This window comes from Ruditapes philippinarum, unplaced genomic scaffold (genome assembly GCF_026571515.1).
Source record: "Ruditapes philippinarum isolate M1 unplaced genomic scaffold, ASM2657151v2 ctg6862_1_1_1_1, whole genome shotgun sequence".
NCBI classification, from domain to species: domain Eukaryota; kingdom Metazoa; phylum Mollusca; class Bivalvia; order Venerida; family Veneridae; genus Ruditapes; species Ruditapes philippinarum.
In genome coordinates, this window is record NW_026856783.1 from 45,555 (window position 1) to 65,887 (window position 20,333).

General features: G+C 30.2%; 1 protein-coding gene across 1 annotated transcript in view; it reads right to left on the reverse strand.

Annotated features, from left to right (window-relative positions):
- Nucleotides 1-1,479: 1,479 nt before the first annotated feature.
- The window catches only part of LOC132747703 (NXPE family member 3-like), a 29,994-nt gene continuing 11,140 nt past the window's right edge, over nucleotides 1,480-20,333 (reverse strand). Inside the window, exons 6-7 of the mRNA XM_060737198.1 lie at nucleotides 2,647-2,834; nucleotides 1,480-2,192 (exon numbers count right to left, since the gene is read on the reverse strand). Of these exons, the coding sequence (XP_060593181.1) occupies nucleotides 1,519-2,192; nucleotides 2,647-2,834 (862 nt within the window). The 3' untranslated portion in view covers nucleotides 1,480-1,518. The remainder of the gene's footprint in view (nucleotides 2,193-2,646; nucleotides 2,835-20,333) is intronic.

Here is a 20,333-nt window from a genome sequence, read left to right on the forward strand (position 1 = left end):
CGTTTTCATGATACGCCGGTTACATGGCTTTTTCTTTTGTTTTTAAATTTAAGACATATTTCTCCTTCAAGTGATATATAATTCATGTTTTTTAATCATTAACTCTCACGACAATAACCGAAGAGCACGAATTTTTTGGACAACCCTCGTATTTTTTTTAAATAATTGAAAAGTGTACTAACCCAAGATTAATCTTACTCTTACGTTTATTTAAGATAAGGTTAAAAACATATAGCTTATTTAACATAGACACATGTTCTGGAGATTCTAGAAAACAGATTCTCCAAGAACTTTATCTTGTAGGCGAAACTGGAGAATATAAGTTTATGTTTTCCTTTTTATTAAAAAAGTAAAGGGAAATGATATTGAAAAAAGAATAACCCACTGTGAGGAGATATTTTATTTCGTTTTTAAAGGATGTATATCTTTAATATACAATGTTTAAAATAAGTGTAAATAAAAAATTGTTACGTGTCAATAGATTAAATCTTTGTGACAAGCTGAAGTGCTTCATTAAAATATTTGAAAGCATTGTAACATACATTATCTAACACAAACATTAATAATAAGATAGGTCTACAAAACATGATAATTTGAATATTTGTAGTGACTTTGAAAACATTTTCAAACAAAACGTAAAATAAAAATACTGCATTATAAAGAAATCGAAAGCAAAATTATGATACTATCCTTTCCTAAATCAACGGAACAGGTGGATATTTTTTGTATTTTTTTTTCTAAAAACGTAATAAAAAGAATCATATTGTAGTTTTGAGCAGTATGTCATTCACCTTTAACATGCCACATTTTTATGAAGAATATCAATATGACACTAGTGCTAGACAATATCTAAACCAATGTAGCACAAATATTTAACATGTTGCAAATTGCATTAATCCAACTGTAGTTAATGTCAAATTTAATACATAACAATTTCTGTTATTAGTTTGCTTGCGATTATTGTTAATTATTTCATTGTAAAGCACTCGTAGATTTGTAATAGGAAGCTTTCAGTTATTTCCACAGTTGTCATTTATGACGTGTTTATAACTTCTATAAATTCAAGCATAATGTTTTGTTCTGTGTTGTTTGTGCCATGTGGAAGCCGTATGCATGCTTGATTCATAAATAAGATAAGGAAATAATAAGAGATAAATTTCTGCCTGACTGTATCAAAATGTGTTGCGTAAAAGGCTAACACCAGCATATTCGAGGTTAAGGTCATCTGTTCTTGGAGGTCAAAGGTTAAGACTCAGTTCGTCTCTTAAATTTTGTCATTTCTAATAGATTTTCGAAAAAGTGGTTGAAAATTTGGTCCCTCTCTTTTCTATGTACAGTGATTTTCTGACAAAAAGTAAATATCAATGTCATTTCAATAAGGAAAAATATTATTTTATACATATAAAACTACATACATTTAGTATAAATGGAGCTGCTGAGTCATTTTTTTTGGTAAATTGCAATAAGCAAAGAAAAACATTTTGTTCATTAAAACATTTTATTTATTTCATTTACATTTTATTTATTCGGTTTACATGCATAACTTAAAAACTGATTAACCATTTCCCCAACGACTGTTTTAGGTGGATGCAATTTTATACTTCGTCTAGCAATGGTTGCATCCATCTGGTCTAGTACAGTTACTTTTTTATATAGCCCTTTAAATGTTTTGCGCAAAATATTGGTGTAAATAAACCCAATATAATCATTTATTCTGAGCTGCCATTCCCTAACAGCCATTCTCCGATATGTATGTGGTAATTTAATAAACACTTGGATATTTGGTTTTCTGTCAAATATCAGCTCTATAATCCTTCTTAATTCCAAAATATGTGCAGCATAATAATCCAAATGATATTGCTGGATATGAAGATATAAATTCAGCACTAGCAGGAGATCTGTTCCTTTGCCTGATCTTGCATTGATGAAATCTTCCAATGAATTGTTTAAAAAAAAGCTATGCAACTCTTTCTTCCAGAATTGAAATACTGGAATATTATGTCCGAGAAAACATATGTTTATGCTGTATTTACAGATGGTGCATTTTTTTATTTTACTCCATCCGGAGAAAGCGTATTTACCACCAGGGCAGAGTTTCTCCATTAAATATATACACCACTGAAAGAGAGTAGAGTCTCCCCAAAACACAATGGTTTTATTCCTTAGGCACTGTCCATCAAAGTGTTCAATACCTGTTAGAATTCATTAATCAAAACACATAACATATGTAACAATAAATTAAATAATAATATATATTTTGTATCTAAATTATTTTTGTGTTTTGATAGCAGATAAAAACTAAAGATTGGTATCACCCTTCGATAATACATTTACACCCCCCTTTTAAATATATATACATGTATATATACACGATTTATATTATCCCTGCATCATGCATACCAAGCCCTATGTTATAAACAGAAAAATCATCTAATAGAAATAATGTTGTTGTTTTTTTATTCGGACAGAAACAAACGCCACTAATAAGCAAAACAGAGTTTCAAAATATCTGTAATTACATGAATAAAAAATGGTTGAAGTTTAAAGAATAAAGGTATGTACAATATTACAGACATTTTGAAATGTCACACTTTTCTCCAGTTGAACAACAATTTATGTATCTTTTTTTCACAAATGATATCTTACCTTTACAATGTAAAAGAATCCACCTGTCGTTGTAGAAATATCCTGTAGGCTCTTCTTTGAACCATAATTTAGTATTGTTATAAACAGAACAAGGGATATTTGCTTCTTGAAATGTAGTTTTGTTTTTATTATCCGTTCTTGGAAGTGTTTGTACAGTTATGTGCGACGGTATGGTCGTGGTACGATCACTTGAAAAATGAATAAACATGATTTAAACCATGTAATCAAAACAATTCTTGAACTTTATTTAAGTTAAGCCAAAAATGGCTATGCTTCACTCATGTTTTCCACTGGCTGTGCTGTCTTAAGGGTGTACGCTATTAAATATCATTTATAAAATTTTAAAACAGTAAAAGAATATTGTTTCAATAATCTGACAGTTGATTCTCAAATGGATTATCATAGAATGTTTCCGTTATTTCCGAAACAGAATTAAAAGTTGCGTAAATATTTTGTGCATTCTGCATGTTCCATTCATTCATGAAACATGTACGAAAGGAACATTCATGAAACATATATCAATGCAACATTCAAGAAACATATATCAATGGGACATTCATGAAACATATAGCAATGAAACATTCATGAAACATAACATTATGAAACATATACCAATGGAACATTCATGAATGCATTTCTTACTTACATTTCTATTCATATTATGTTTTTTATTTCAACTGTAATTTTGTCTGCTTCATGCTACGAGCTACATAGATATTAAGAACATTGTTTTTTTTTGTTTTTGTGTAAGAGAAAATTGTTTTACCATTTACAAAAACTACATGTATTATTACGAGTGAGAGAGATGGAATGAAATAACATCTTGCGCAACAAACAAATTTCCTTTTCACATTATGCTGATACTATTCACAAGTTTAAAATGATTGTTCCTAATATAAACTTGAAAATCAAAATCTGTCTTCCCCACTAAAAGCCTCACTTTAAGAAGATTTCTCATAAATACTGAAGTCTAGAGCTAGAAAGAAATTAAAATCTAAAACAAGTTCAAAACATGCAAGAATATGTAGTACTGCAGATGTTTTTACGGAGTAATCAAAATATATGCATTAATTTCTTATTGAAATATTTGGCTTTATAGAAAATAAATTCTAATTTCCTTCCTTTATTAACATAAAATGTATATTTAGTAATTACAAATAACGCTTTTTTTGAACAAACAAAAATTGATAAATCTTCATTTGAGCATCAAATTTATGATGTAAACCATAAAAATATAGTCACAGGATATCTAAGCATTGTTTGTATTTCCGAAATTCGTGCTTCTAACAATAGCTTATGAAAAGATAAAAAAAGATCTAGTGTTTATATTATTTAGTTGTAGTCTAAAGTGTGTTTACACGTTGCCTCATATACTGCAAACATAATAAAGGAAAAGAAAACACCTAACCTGCATCATTTTTTTATTTGGAATAATCAAATTGTCTGTTGTCAAATTTAGGATATTATGAAAAGAAATGTTAAGCTGTTTATTCTTCAGAGTTTGTCAAATTGAACGTTTGTGAATGCGGTTTTTACTTTTTTCTTTTTGTAGAAAATTTTTTTTAAAATAGCAATTTGGTGTAAATTTATCACTTAGAGTCTATGGTCCGGGTCTAGGTCTATTTAATACAACATGTTAAAAAAAGCAATAGATTTTGTCATCAACAGAATTCAGCAACACCAATACAAACGGTTAATAAATTAATGTGTCACTTTCGTTTACTTAAAATGGAAAATACGTTTTGATCGTCGTTTGAATACTCATGTTTCTATATTTCTTTTTCCGAGAGATTTTGGCAAGGGTTATATACGATATGGACTGATTCATTTAAATTAATTCAAAAAACAAGTATTTTCATGAAACAAGTCTATTCATGTTGAAAAATGAAATTTTTTGAAGAATTTTTGAGAATTTTGCGCTAATTTGGATAATTTTTGCATATACCTTTTACACAAGACTTTTTCTTCGCACTTGCTGATTCCTTTGGTAAAGTTTGCCCAGTCCTCGAGAAATCGTTATCCAATGTTACACAAGGAAAGTTTCCCTTTAGGTCTCCACAAAAACCATGGTTGTGTTTTTGTTCCAGTATAAAAAATCGCATACTTTGGATATTTTTAGAATGTCTCAGAACTGTCCTTTAATAGTCTGGGCCACATGCTGTAGACTGTCAAAAAGAGGTTTTTGGGTTCATATATAAATTTTGATACCGTCAAAGTCCCAAATCAACTTTTTATTATTTCGTTTTGAAATATTTTTTTTGCTAAAGTAATTTTAGGATTTCACTACCTTTTCTTGTCTTGAAAACCCACCTCATTAAAAATTTTCTCCAAAAATACATGCCCATTTAAAACTTTTAACCCTTTTTTTCTTTAAACCAATACGGAAACCAACTACATTTTCGGTTTTTCATAAATTGGGCCTTTTTTTGGTTTGTTTTTAAATGCTGGGTTTTTTTTTTTTAAAAAAACTTTACATAGGAACGCCCCTTTCTATTAAATTTAAAACTGGAAGTCAATTATACAAATTTTATATTTTTGATTTTATATATTAAATTTAAAATAAAAGTAAAAATAATAAAAAATGATACTAATACTAATAATATTAAAGAAAAAATAAATAATGACCCGCATACTTTCAATTTTTCTTATTATCAATTAAAAAAAGGGAAAAGAAAATAACCATAAAATTTTTAGACATTTATACCCATTTACTCCTTAAAAAGAAAAAGCAGGGAAAAATGATTTTTTTTTTTAACACCTTCCAATTGTAATTTCGCCTTGCCCCGTCCAAAAGCTTTATGTTTAAAATGTATGTGCCCTTTCCATGGTCTAAAATATACCAAAGGGGTGTAATTTCTTTTAGGCGTCTTGAATTAAATTTTTTGCTCGTAAAAAGAAAACGGGGCCCCCCGTGACCCTTTTGGTTTTCTATTCCATTGTACGGGAAAAAAAGAAAACGAAAATACCTTTTCCGAGAAGACTGAACTTCTAAACCCGAATTCAATTATTTTTTCATAAGCCTTTCAAAAAACAAAAAAGTTACATATTTGTTCCTGACAAAATTTTTTTTGCAATATAAAAATTATATTCATTTTTAAACCCAAATTTTTAAATTCAAAATGAATGTGCCCAAATGCAATAAACAGGCATATTGCTACAAAAAAAAATATTCTGGCAAGGGAAAAATACCCAAAACAAAACAAAATAAAAAGGGCTTCACATATATCAATTCTATTTCCTTGTATATTAAATACTCAGAAAGTGTGGTTCAGCAGCTAAACAAACCCTGTCAATTGCATCTGTCGCCCGATTTTGTTAAAATTTTCCATTGGGGGGGGTTTTTCTTTTAAAAAAATACATCAAAGCGGCAATTTTTTAACCCTGGCAACAAACACGTATTATAGAAAAAGGAATAAAAGGTGGTGCGCACTTGAAGGTTATATGATTGCATAAAGTCAGCATCTTTTGTTTTCATTATTATTATCAAACCTATAGACCTAAAGTAAGAATATCTTATTTTTTATTTTGTTTTTGCGAACATAAACGGTTAAGCATTAAATAATATATTCTTATAGATTTTTTTCCCTTTTATTTTGTGTATTAAAAGGTGCAAGAACAAATTTTTGATTATAACTTTTAAAATGCGATAAAAATTTTTTTAATTGCATTTTCGAAATTTATGTATAGGGCCACTGGTTTTTGATTTGTTTTGTCGTTGTTCCCCACTACCGGGGACGTATAGGGGGGCCATCTTACTGTAACAAACAAAAAAGAAAATACTCTTTTTTAATTTATTTCCCGGGTTTTAATGGGAAAAAACAAAGATAAACCCTCTTAAAAAAGGATTTGTTAAAAAAAAACAGGGACTGAACGTTTTTTTTAAAAAAAACCAAATTGGGAAAATTTCAGTTCCCGGAGTCTTTTTTAATTCCCAAGTTGAAAAAAGTGCTTGCTTGCCTGGGCTTTTCATAAAGCACATATAGCAGTAATTTTTTTTAACTCTTTAAGACTCTTTGAAAATGTTTAGTGAAACTTGAAATATAGATTGACGGGGAGTATGGAGATGAGCACGTCATTTTAAAGCTCCCTACTATACTAGTACATTGAGAGCTATCCTACTGAGTACGTACCGGCGACCGCATGCGAGATTTTACGACAAGTTACATCTTAATTAATTACCAAGTTATGTCGAAGGCAAGAACTACTTTCAAAACTCCAAATATATGTTTTTGATATTCAATCAAATGATATGTGACAATGTTCAGAATTAATCTTTTCTTTTTTCGGGGGAATTAGGGAATTTTCAGGAAAAAACGTTGTCAAGTTTTGGTGTATCATTTTTTTCCAATGATTACTTTCAATCTTGAACTTTGAATATATATATATATATATTATAATATATATATATATATATATAATTATATATATATATATATATATCTATGTATATATAATTATATTTTTAAACTATCAGTTGGTATATTAAAAATGAATGTCACATTCTTTAAATTTTTTTTCTTTTTGTTCTATAAATTACTTTTTAAAAAAAGATTAATTTTTTCTTTGTAATCACCCCTTTCATTTATATAGACAATGTTCAAAAAAGTTCGAGGGGATTTTTTTTTAAAGGGGGGGTTATCTCCTCTTTTTTTAAGGAATTGCTAAATTTTAAAAAGCCCCATTTTGGTTAAACCAAGGGGGGTTTTAAAAATTTTTCCCTCTATCGTCCCCTTTCCCAAAAACTGTTTTCCCGGATTTCCCCTTTTAAACCCCTTTTCAAAAAAATAACTTAAAATAGAAAAAAAATTTTTTAAAACCCAAAAGTTATTTCATTAAATTCCCTCTAAAAAATTTGATCTATAACCCTTTTTTTTGTTAAAATTATTCCATTTTTTGGCGGAAAAATAAAAACAGTCACAGAAAAAAAAAAAAAGGGAAAAACTCAATATCGGGATTTGCTGCAAAACTTTGATTAAAGGGTTGGGGTTTTTCAATAAAATCATTGGGTTTTAAATTTTTTTTAAAAGATTATCGGGTTTAAACCTTTTTGTACTTTTTTTATTACCGGTTTTTTTTTTTCCGGTTTATCAACCCTTTATCTTCCGGGGGAGGGGGGTTTTAAATTAGATATTTTTTTGGGCCAATTTGACCGCAGGGCAAGGACCGAGATCCCTTAAATTCAGTGTGTAATTGGGGTTTTAACATATGAAAAAAAACAAAATTTTATTTATTTTTGTAACATTGGGAAATTTTGAAAAGGGGGATGGGATGGGTTAAAAAGCAGGGGGTGGTTATGGGAATTTTAAAAGGGGGGGCGGAAAAAAACTTTTGAAACTTTTGAATAGAGGAAACAAAATTTTGATTTTTTGAATTTTTTGAAAAGGGGAAGTAGGCAGTAAAAAAATTTTAAAAGAAAAAGGCAATGCAGGGGAAAAGGGTTTTTGACATGGTGCAAAAATTTTTTTAATTTGGGGGATTGGGGGAGGGTATGACCACTTTCAGCGGGTGGTTTTTTTTATTTATTATGGGAATGGGGTGGAAAAAAAAAATTAAACTTAATTTTGGGGAAATCAGATTATTCTTTGGCCCAATTATGTGATTTAATGGTTTTGTTTTATTTTTGGGGAATTTTGGGTTTTGGGGGTTTTTTTTCTACCTATCGTAAACTTTCGGGGGGAACCCCCCATAATTATGGTTTTAAACAAAGGGGTCAAATTTAAAATTAAAGAAGAACAAAAGAATTCAATTTATGAAAAAGGGAAAAATCTGGAAAAGTAAAAACAGATTAAAAATGATTTTTTTTTTTTTAATTTTTTTTTTTTTTTTTTTGTTTTTTTTTTTAAAGGTTTTACTATTTTTTCCCAAAAAATTTTCATCTGCTCCAAGGGTTGGGGGAATTTTTTCAAACAGTTAAAAATTTTTGTGATCAGGCTTTAGAAGGGAATGTCAATTTTTCTTTTAACAAAAATGGGGAATTTTTTTCCCCAAGGAACTGTTACACAGGGGAATTACTTTTTTTTACCAGGAATGTTTAGGTTTAAATTAAAATTATTTTATGAAAGGGTGTTTTAAAATGATTTTTTATAAAAAAAAATGTTGAAGGGGGGAATTTCCAAATAAATAATTTTCAAAAGATTTGGGGAAATTAAACTGACATTTTGAATGCGTCTTTAATTTTTTTTGATTAGTTGGGGTTTTAAAGTCAAAAACCGATGGGTTTCAGGTCATATTGCGAAGTTCAAGCTTTACAGTTGGAGGAAGACCTTATGTGCCCTTCAGTGCAGATTATTTCAGGCACGAACGGGTACCTGAGTAGAACCTACAACGTTCCATAAGCTAGCGGGTTAAGTCAAAGGCTAATCTAATTTTTACCGTAATGGATGGGACATTTACATAAGCATGTTTTTTTTTGTTTGAGGCTGTTTAAAGTCAGTTCCGATATTAAGTACTTTTAAAAAACAAAGATGGCTCTCACTCAAAAATATAAGTTATTTACAGAAAAACTCTTTTCTGATGTATTATTAAAATTTCTTTTGGATTATCGTTATTTCTATCTAAATATGGTAGCTTCTACAGTAAATAACAAATAAATAACAAAGCAACAAATCGAACTCACAAAGGTGTTTTAGCTTGTTAAAAATGTGCCGGGGTGGATTTAATATTTTTTGCAAGGGGAAATAATACTTAAAAATTTAACTAACCCCCAACGAAAGGGGTATCTGTTTTGTTGCTCAACCGTAAAACAGTGGAATCGGGCCCCATTAATTTTTTAAGAAAATATCCGTTTTTCTTGTAATTTTTAACATGGGAAATAGCATTTGTAAACAAATTTAGGATTTTGTTGCGAAAGTCATTTTAAAACCCTTTTCTTTGATGTAACCTTTTTTTTTTTGGGTTTTTTTCCCTTTTAATTGGGGGGGACAAAAACAAATTAAAAAATTTTTAAAATTTTAAAAAAAAGCCCCTTTTACCCATGTAAATTTAAAAAACAAATTAAAACTATTTTTTGTATTTTTATAAATTTTAGTGGGTAAAAAAATAGAAATAATGTGGGACCCCCTTTTTTTGATTTATAGATTTAAGAAAAATATAAACTTTTTGTTTTTAAAAAACTTTTTGAATATTTTTAAAGGTTATTTGCGTAACAGCTCACCCGTTTTTTCCCCCCGTTTTTTTTTATTAGGAAGAGTGAAATGGGTTTTTTTAAATTTTTCATGATACTGGCCTGTAATTTTTGTTTTTTTTCAAAAACGGGAAACCAAAGGGTTTTTCAAAAATTTTCTTTTCCCAAAAGTTTAATTTTTTTTATTTTTTAAATTTTTTTCCCCCTTTTTAGGAGATTATTAAAAATTTTTCGGGTCGAACCCTTTTTATTTTTAACTTTTATGGGGGACAAAAGCCGATTTTTATCAAAATTATTTTTTGGGTTTTTTTCATGTATTTTATTTTAAAACAAAATTTTTTGGGGACATTTTTCGTTGAAAACTAGAAAGGGGAAAATTTCACACAAATTGCCTTTTTTTAAAAACGGAAAACGGAAGACATGACAATAATTTTGCCAAATGAATGATATAATCGAATGGAAGACATGACAGTAATTTTGTCAAATTGAATGATATAATCGAATGGAAGACATGACAATAATTTTGCCAAATTGAATGATATAATCGAATGGAAGACATGACAATAATTTTGCCAAATTGAATGATATAATCGAATGGAAGACATGACAATAATTTTGCCAAATTGAATGATATAATCGAATGAATGACATGACAATAATTTTGCCAAATTGAATGATATAATCTAAAAATTAAAGACCAACATTTTTTGTATAAACAATTTAATACAAAACAAATTACGGAAGCCAATCCTCTCACCTGCACCCAATCGTACAACAAGTCGTTTTGTTTCGAAACCTGTAGTAAGCCTATTATGATGAAAATACATATCTTAATCATTGAAAACCAATGAACAATTTTCGTAATAGATGTATTGTTGTCTTTTTTAACGATGATTGTCATTGGCTATTTATGGCAATATGCACTTATCGTTATATGAAACTAAGTAATAAGTTATGGTATTTTTATTTCTGCACTTACTTCCATATATTTCCATTTTCAACGTTTTTAGATATATTGATTACTGCACATTACTCAAAAATCCTTCGATAATATATGCTCAAAATGGTGACAAAGTCAATAATTTAAATTTAAAGCAAATTGGAAAGAGACAGATGAATTATCGATATTTTGTCGATAAAATTGTCAGTTAAATCTATTTTCTAATATTTTTGTGCGTTTAATGCTTATTATACGTTCGTTAAGATTTACAATAAAATAAATCATAAACAGAGTGCAAAATGATTAAGAAATATTTCTTCAAAATCATATTTATATGAATAAATAGAAATGTCATCAAAAGTATTCATTAATTATCGTTACCTGAGAAAAAGGGAACAATTATTATTACTCGTAAAAGTGTAATATCAGTGATGTTAAATTATTTCCTGAACATCATCATTCACCATCTGATGAAAAGCAGGTCTATAAAAAAACATTTGTGTCGTCGACATTAGCATGTTAAGAATATTATTAACATTATTGTCTTTATTTCTAAATCAGTTTTTAATTTTACCAGTGGCATTTCGCATGATAAGATTCTGATCTCTTGTTCCACTTAAGTGAATATCCTTACCTTAAGTCTAAATTTTCTTGTTTAAATTGTATTTCTTTTGAATTATGTTTTATTCTATATTTTTAATATGAAACTTTCAATACCCTTACGCATTAATCGACAATTTTGAATTTGGATTAGTGAATGGGGAATCCTATTATTCAAGAGAAATTAAAACATAACAAAAATGTTTTAAAAATTAAAATTTTTAAATTTAAATTTATCTTTTTGGAAAAAGTTTGTTTTAACTTTAATTTTTCGATTTATTTTTTCTTTAATTATTTTAAAATGGATTATTATAAGCAAAACCGAACTTTGTCGTTTCTTTTAAATTTTGGGGGTAGAACACATTTTTTTTCTTGTAATTAAAGACACTTAGATTTTTTTTAAAAAAAGAAAAAAGAAAAAATTTTTTTAAGATAACCCTTTTTGACCTTTGTTTTAAAAAATTTTTAAAGATAATATTGCAAATTTTTAACAATTGGCCCAAAACTGATTGTAAGTAAACATTTAAAAATTTCGAATTATAAAGAGCTAATACAAAAATAAAATGCTTGTATTGGGGTTTAATCTTTACCTGCCATTTTCAAATATGTATCCGACAAAAAGGAAAAAAAAAATTTTTCTGGGGGAACGGACAAACATGCAAAATTACCACACCCTTTTCTTCGATTTTTAAGCTTGAGATATAAACTGATATAACTTACCACAAGGTTGGACATTTGCAGACAATCATGATCACAAAGTACAAAAATATTTTTATCGATTATTCCTTTTTTCCCTTCACATGATCAATAAGAATTTGTGTGCAAGCGAGATGAATTAAACGTCTTACAGGCATTTCTTCTGGAGAAAAAGGCAAGATTTTAGCATTTTGATTATTTCAAAAAAAGCCGCCTTGACAAGTATAAAACCGGGGATACAGTATTAACGTGTGGGGGCTCAAACACTCATATCAAACTAATCTTACTTAATAAGCCTAATTATGGAAAGAGGTTAGGTGGAATTTGAAGATTACTTTTAGTTTTAAGGTTCTCAAATCGATGATCAATATTTTTTATTGGTAGTATTGTTACTGTTCAAGCTAACTGGCCGATTTACAGAGTTATCAAGAATCAGTACCCTGTCCTTTTTTGTGTCCTGCTTGGCCCCTTGCCTAGGTGGTTTGCTGTGTTAGGAAGCTGGGTTTATTGAATGTCATTCTTGTTTCGACCGTTAATCTTGCTTTTTATAGTTAATTATTTTATAAATTATTCTAAACTGAATGCAGCAACATTATTGATTTAACACTCAGTAGAAACAATCCCCCAGTTGTCATGTGCTGGCAAGAATGTTCTTATATAATTTAATACAAATGTATACACACAGTGCATATCCAGCTAAAGCAGGGATTGTCCAATTAACGTAAAAATAACACCGAATCTGTGCAACGCTTTTTGCCCAAAACGAATAACACAGGAAGTAAACGAACCAAAAATATTTTATTCTAAGTCAAATATAAAGAAATGAATGAGCGCAAACGATTGCTACGACATTATACTTTAGCCAGCATAACAATTTTACAGGAATATGTTTTATTTATTTAGATTATTCGTGAGAAAGGACATTCTGATTACCGTTATGAAGGTGACTTTTCTATTTTGTCATATAAATATGTACATTTAACACATCTAAAACTTTATTTTGTTCATATCCTGTATACCTAAAAAATAGATACAGAGTCCCTACAGAAAGCCCAACACGGCAAAATTGAAAATGATGCAGGCTCGGTTTGATTGAGCCTGTTTATGGACGGTAGTGAAAAGTGCAAGTTACCGTCCACGCCCTCTAGCACCGGCTTAAACAGAATTCAACATTTAAACATGAAATAGTAAAATTTTAAATATAGAAACATCCGCAGATGTGTTCATACGGCGGATATCATGGAACCTTCAATGTGACACTTCCGTACCATTCCATGAAAAGCGGCGTATGGTCCCCAAGTATTAAAAGCGTGTGTCCTAAACGAGACAACAATGGGCGGAACTAAATAAAATGGAATTTTGAAAGGTCAGAGGTTATGAAGCCTGCGTATCACAGATAAGACGTCAAAAGACAAATTTAAAAAGCAGGCAACAAATCCTAAGGGCGATTCAACATTATTCAAGTAGGAATATTGGAACCACCCCAATGGAAAATGCCGAAAAGTTGAAACTAAAAATACCACAAGCACAACAATAATGTCGTGCCGAACGATCGTCAAGGATCGAAAATATAACATCATTGATTAAATTGCAACAAAATTGAAAAAAAAAATCATTTCTACATCCAACATAAATAAACGTACATTAAAAGAAAGGATATCATACGTCGTTTTTTATCATACATTTACATTAACTATACTTATATTTTATATTTTGTGGCATTCAAGTATTTTAAAATAATAAAAAAATACAATTTTAGACTTACTAAGCTTATGAACTTATTTTAGAACTAATGATCAATGTTTCTCTTTGTGTTGACGAAATGAGAATATTCGGCATAAATGAAACATTTTACGCTTAAATGCAATAACATATCAAATCGTTAAATGCATATCAATGACAAAATTGTCCTCATAATTCCCTGAAAAGACGGCCAGATCAGAAGGAAATGCTACTCTGATGCTTCAACATTCATAAGAACTAGAAATGTGTCATCATGCCACGGATGCCCTCGCATGCAGCCAAAATTTCAGATGTTATAATATTTAGTTCCAAATTTGTTTGCACAAATTATTTTTTTTCATTTGCAGTTCAAAGCCCTTAAAACTTTTCAATGTTAACACAAACCATTTTCATACAATGTTCAAAGCACTGAAATTATTCAGTCTTTACCTTTTGAAAATAGCATATTTCATATTTGTAGCCAAAATAATGGTTACATACATTTCCACAAAAGTATGAGTGCTGAAACTGAAAGTTCAAAATTTTTCCAACATTCAAGAAAGATAAGTTTGTCCAAAATCATTGAACCACGACCAAATTCAAACTTTCCACAAAAGTATGAGTGCTTATTCCTAAGATGTATCTATATTATTTTCAAAGTGAAAGGGACATAACTCTGCCAAAAATCATCGAACCATGACCAAATTCGAACTTGACCTGTATTTTCTCAAGACATATCCATATGTCAAATTTGAGTTGAATGTGTTGTACCTTTGGGGAGATAATGAACGGAAACTGAAAATTTCATATTATTTTCAAAGTAAAAGGGGCATAACTCTGCCAAAAATCATCGAACCATGACCAAATTTGAACTTGACCTGCGCATTCATTTGATGTATCCATATGTCAAGTTTGAGTTGAATGTGTTGTACCGTTAGGGAGATAATGAATGGAAACTGAAAATTTCATATTATTTTCAAAGTAAAAGGGGCATAACTCTGCCAAAAATCATCGAACCATGACCAAATTTGTACTTGACCTGTATTTTCTAATGACATATCCATATGTCAAGTTTGAGTTGAATGTGTTGTATCGTTGGGGAGATAATGAACGGAAACTGAAAATTTCATATTATTTTAAAGTAAAAGGAGCATAACTCTGCCAAAAATCATCGAACCATGACCAAATTTGAACTTGATCTGTATTTTCTCATGACATATCCATATGTCAAGTTTGAGTTGAATGTGTTGTATCGTTGGGGAGATAATGAACGGAAACTGAAAAATTTCATATTATTTTAAAGTAAAAGGGGCATAACTCTGCCAAAAATCATCGAACCATGACCAAATTCAAACTTGACCTGTATTTTCTCATGACATATCCATATGTCAAATTTGAGTTGAATGTGTGCAACCGTTACTAAGATAATGAACGGAAACTGATGATGACGGAATGACAGAATGACGGAAGGACGGAATGACGGAAGGAAGGAAGGACGGAACAGGGTAACACTATATGCCCCGGCCATTACATGGCGGGGGCATAAAAATATGACATTGACATACTGTGGAACATAATGATATTTCCATTTTCCAAAGGACAATTGATAAAATTGTTATTGTAAATATATTTTTAGTTAAGAATATTATAGTGATTATTCTAAAAGTACAAAAATTGTTTAAGAAGCTATATTCATGTATCTTACGATACATACAATTCTTGATGATACATATCTGAAAAATCTGTGTGATCAGAGTATATCAATTGCCCATGTTTAAAACATGATATTATGCATCTTCTTGTGACAGTTTCTATTTTGTGTTTTTGCCCAAGGACCCGATTTTTATCAATTTTTCCCTTCGAATAAATTCGGAATAAAGATGTCATTCCGATTGCTGTTATGTAAAGTCATAATTTGGTTTCCACTCCGTTTATTCGCAGCATGTCATATTAATGAATGAGAACGGGAACAACAGATTTCACGCTTAGTAGTACACATTGGGTTATGAATGTATTTCATTTCTGTACATGAATTCGAAAGCTATAAATAGATGACCTTAACATTATGTTATTCTGAATATCCATATGTATCGAAGAAGTATGTTAACATTATGCTAACATTATGTTAGTCTGAATACCTATGTATCGAAGAAGTATGTTAACATTATGCTAACATTATGTTAGTCTGAATATCTATGTATCGAAGAAGTATGTTAACATTATGCTTACATTATGTTTGTCTGAATACCTATGTATCGAAGAAGTAGCTTGAGTTAAGTTGGTCTGAAACAAAACAAAACTGTCGGTCACTCGTGTCGTGCTATGGAAAAAAATAAACAAATAAATACTTACCAGGAAGCCATCAGTGAAAGCATATTTTCAAAAAATTAATATCTTGCCCCTCTCTCATGGACAGTGCATACGATAAGAATAAATATGCAAATTTAAATGATTTACAAAACGTCCGGAATAATGTACAATATTACTTATATGAATAGAAAATGACTTTTATGTAGGAATGATTTGGTAAAGTATCTGTAATGAGCACACTTATTTGCGAGGAACTTCTCAATTACTGCATTGCAGCAACATTAGTACTTACATTTTAAGTTTGTGCAGCATTTGATCACATGTCATGTTTTAAATAAAAAGTGAACTGGCATGGGATTTATATCTTGATAATATAGATCAGCATATTAGGCTTTTTACTCTACAGCAGAACATTCATGATTAGATTTTGGTCACACTGACAAATTCATATGTGATGTTTTGTACACTATTAAAAACTCATGGGGAAAATATATATACCTTTGCCACATTGTTTCATTTTCATGTAATTTTGCTGTTTTTTATACTTCCGATGGATCACATTTTTCCCGATATTCATGATGAAATGCACGCCTAAAAGCGTCTTTTTCACATGAACAGTTGTGAATTTCTGACCATTCATGCAATAATTTTTCGTGACTGTATCACCTAGTGTTTGTATATTATTAGATTACTAATAATTATAAGAAAAAGCACCGAAAATACAATTGCGACAACGTTCTTTTTGATGAGGTGATATAAGAATATAGTTTGGTATGAATTATCCTCTTGGATAATAAGAATTAATAAACATTTTGTGTATCATTTTTTATTATTAGCAAATACATACATAACTTAAAAATTGATTAACCATTTCGCCAACTAACGCTCTTGATGGATGTATATCCAAGCTACGTTTAGCAACGGTTGCATCCATCTGGTCTAGAACAGTTACTTTATTATAAAGCCCTTTAAAAGCTTGGCGCAAAATATTGGAGTAAACTAATCCAATATAATCATTTACTCTGAGTTGCCACTCTCCAACATCCATTCTTCGATGTGTATGTGGTAATTTAATAAACACTTTGATATTGGGTTTCGTTTCAAATATCCGCACTAAACTTCTTCTTAATTCCAAAATATGTGCAGCATAATAATCAAAATGATACTGCTGGATATGAAGATACAAATGAAGCACTAGCAGGAGATCTTTTCCTTTGCCTGATCTTGCATTGATGAAATCTTCAAAGGAATTGTTTATAAAAAAGCTATGCAAATCTTCCTACCAGAATTGATATACTGGAATATTATGTCCGAGAAAACATATGTTTATGCTGTATTTACAGATGGTGCATTTTTTTAGTTTGCTCCATCCATAAAAACCATATTTACCACCAGGGCAGAGTTTCTCCATTAAATATGTACACCACTGAAAGAGAGTAGAGTCTCCCCAAAACACAATGGTTTTATTCCTTAAGCATTGTCCATCAAAGTGTTCAATACCTGTTAAAATTCATTCACCACATAACATATGTAACGATAAATTAGAATCATAACATAGTTGATTTTGATACCTGTAAAAACTAAAGATTGGGATCACCCGTCCATAAAACATTTACACCCCCTGTATATTAACATGATTTATATCACCTTTTATCATGCATAACAAACTCAATGTTATAAACAGAAAAATAATATTTTTCCAACATTCAAGAAAGATAAGTTTGTCCAAAATCATTGAACCACGACCAAATTCAAACTTTCCACAAAAGTATGAGTGCTTATACCTAAGATGTATCTATATTATTTTCAAAGTGAAACGGACATAACTCTGCCAAAAAATCATCGAACCATGACCAAATTCCAACCTGACCTGCCCATCCTTTTGACATATCCATATGTCAAATTTGAGTTGAATATGTAACACAGTTGGGTAGATAATGAACAGAAACTGTAAATTTCATATTATTTTCAAAGTAAAAGGGGCATTACTCTGCCAAAAATCATTGAACCATGACCAAATTCGAACTTGGCCTGGGCATTCCAAAAAACATATCCATATGTCTAATTGAGTTGAATGTGTTGAACTGGTGGGGAGATAATGAACGGAAACTGAAAATTTCATATTATTTTCAAAGTTAAAGGGGCATAACTCTGCCAAAAATCATTGAACCACGACCAAATGTGAACTTGACCTGCGCATTCCTTTGATGTATCCATATGTCAAGTTTGAGTTGAATGTGTTGTACCGTTGGGGAGATAATGAATGGAAACTGAAAATTTCATATTATTTTCAAAGTGAAAGGGGCATAACTCTGCAAAAAATCATCGAACCATGACCAAATTCGAACTTGACCTGTATTTTCTCAAGACATATCCATATGTCAAATTTGAGTTGAATGTGTTGTACCTTTGGGGAGATAATGAACGGAAACTGAAAATGTCATATTATTTTCAAAGTAAAAGGGGCATAACTCTGCCAAAAATCATCGAACCATGACCAAATTTGAACTTGACCTGCGCATTCCTTTGATGTATCCATATGTCAAGTTTGAGTTGAATGTGTTGTACCGTTAGGGAGATAATGAATGGAAACTGAAAATTTCGTATTATTTTCAAAGTGAAAGGGCATAACTCTGCCAAAAATCATCGAACCATGACCAAATTCGAACTTGACCTGTATTTTCTCAAGACATATCCATATGTCAAATTTGAGTTGAATGTGTTGTACCTTTTGGGGAGATAATGAACGGAAACTGAAAATTTCATATTATTTTCAAAGTATAAGGGGCATAACTCTGCCAAAAATCATCGAACCATGACCAAATTTGAAATTGATCTGTATTTTCTCATGCCATATCCATATGTCAAGTTTGAGTTGAATGTGTTGTATCGTTGGGGAGATAATGAACGGAAACTGAAAATTTCATATTATTTTAAAGTAAAAGGGGCATAACTCTGCCAAAAATCATCGAACCATGACCAAATTCGAACTTGACCTGTATTTTCTCATGACATATCCATATGTCAAATTTGAGTTGAATGTGTGCAACCGTTACTAAGATAATGAACGGAAACTGATGATGACGGAATGACAGAATGACGGAAGGACGGAATGACGGAAGGAAGGAAGGACGGAACAGGGTAACACTATATGCCCCGGCCATTACATGGCGGGGGCATAAAAATATGACATTGACATACTGTGGAACATAATGATATTTCCATTTTCCAAAGGACAATTGATAAAAGTGTTATTGTAAATATATTTTTAGTTAAGAATATTATAGTGATTATTCTAAAAGTACAAATATTGTTTAATTAAAGAAACAATAATCATGTATCTTACGATACATACAATTCTTGATGATACATATCTGAAAAATCTGTGTGATCAGAGAATATAAAATGCCCATGTTTAAAACATGATATTATGCATCTTCTTGTGACAGTTTCTATTTTGTATTTTTGCTCAAGGACCCGATTTTTATCAATTTTTTCCCTTCGAATAAATTCGGAATATAGATTTCATTCCGATTGCTGTTATGTAAAGTCATATATTGGTTTCCACTTCGGTTATTCGCAGTATGTCATATTAATGAATGAAAACGCGAACAGATTTCACGCCTAGTAGTGCACATTGGGTTATGTATGTATATTATTGCTGTACATGAATTCGAAAGCTATAAATAGATGACCTTAACATTATGTTATTCTGAATATCTATGTATCGAAGAAGTATGTTAACATTATGCTAACATTATGTTAGTCTGAATATCTATGTATCGTAGAAGTATGTTAACATTATGCTAACATTATGTTAGTCTGAATATCTATGTATCGAAGAAGTATGTTAACATTATGCTAACATTATGTTAGTCTGAATATCTATGTATCGAAGAAGTAGCTTGAGTTAAGTGGGTCTGAAACAAAACAAAACGGTCGGTCATTCGTGTCGTGCTATGGAAACAAATAACGAACTTGAGAAATTTGCAGGTAATGAAATGCAAACATATTCAACATATTGCACTCTTTTTAAATTTTAAAAAAAAGTAGGCCATTTTACGAATTGTTAAATCATAGTATTATCATTTTGAAATTGTCTTTCTATAAGTTTATATCCGGTTAATTAAAAGTTCTTTTTACGACCCTAATTGTACTTCTGGCTGGCATGTTTTAACGTGAGCATTTCAATTGACCCTGATTTCATTATTTTTACAAGTAAGAAATGATTCAATTTGGTTTGAAGGCAAACAGTTTTTTTGGAAGTTTGAGCGAATTGTTATCTCACCGAGTACT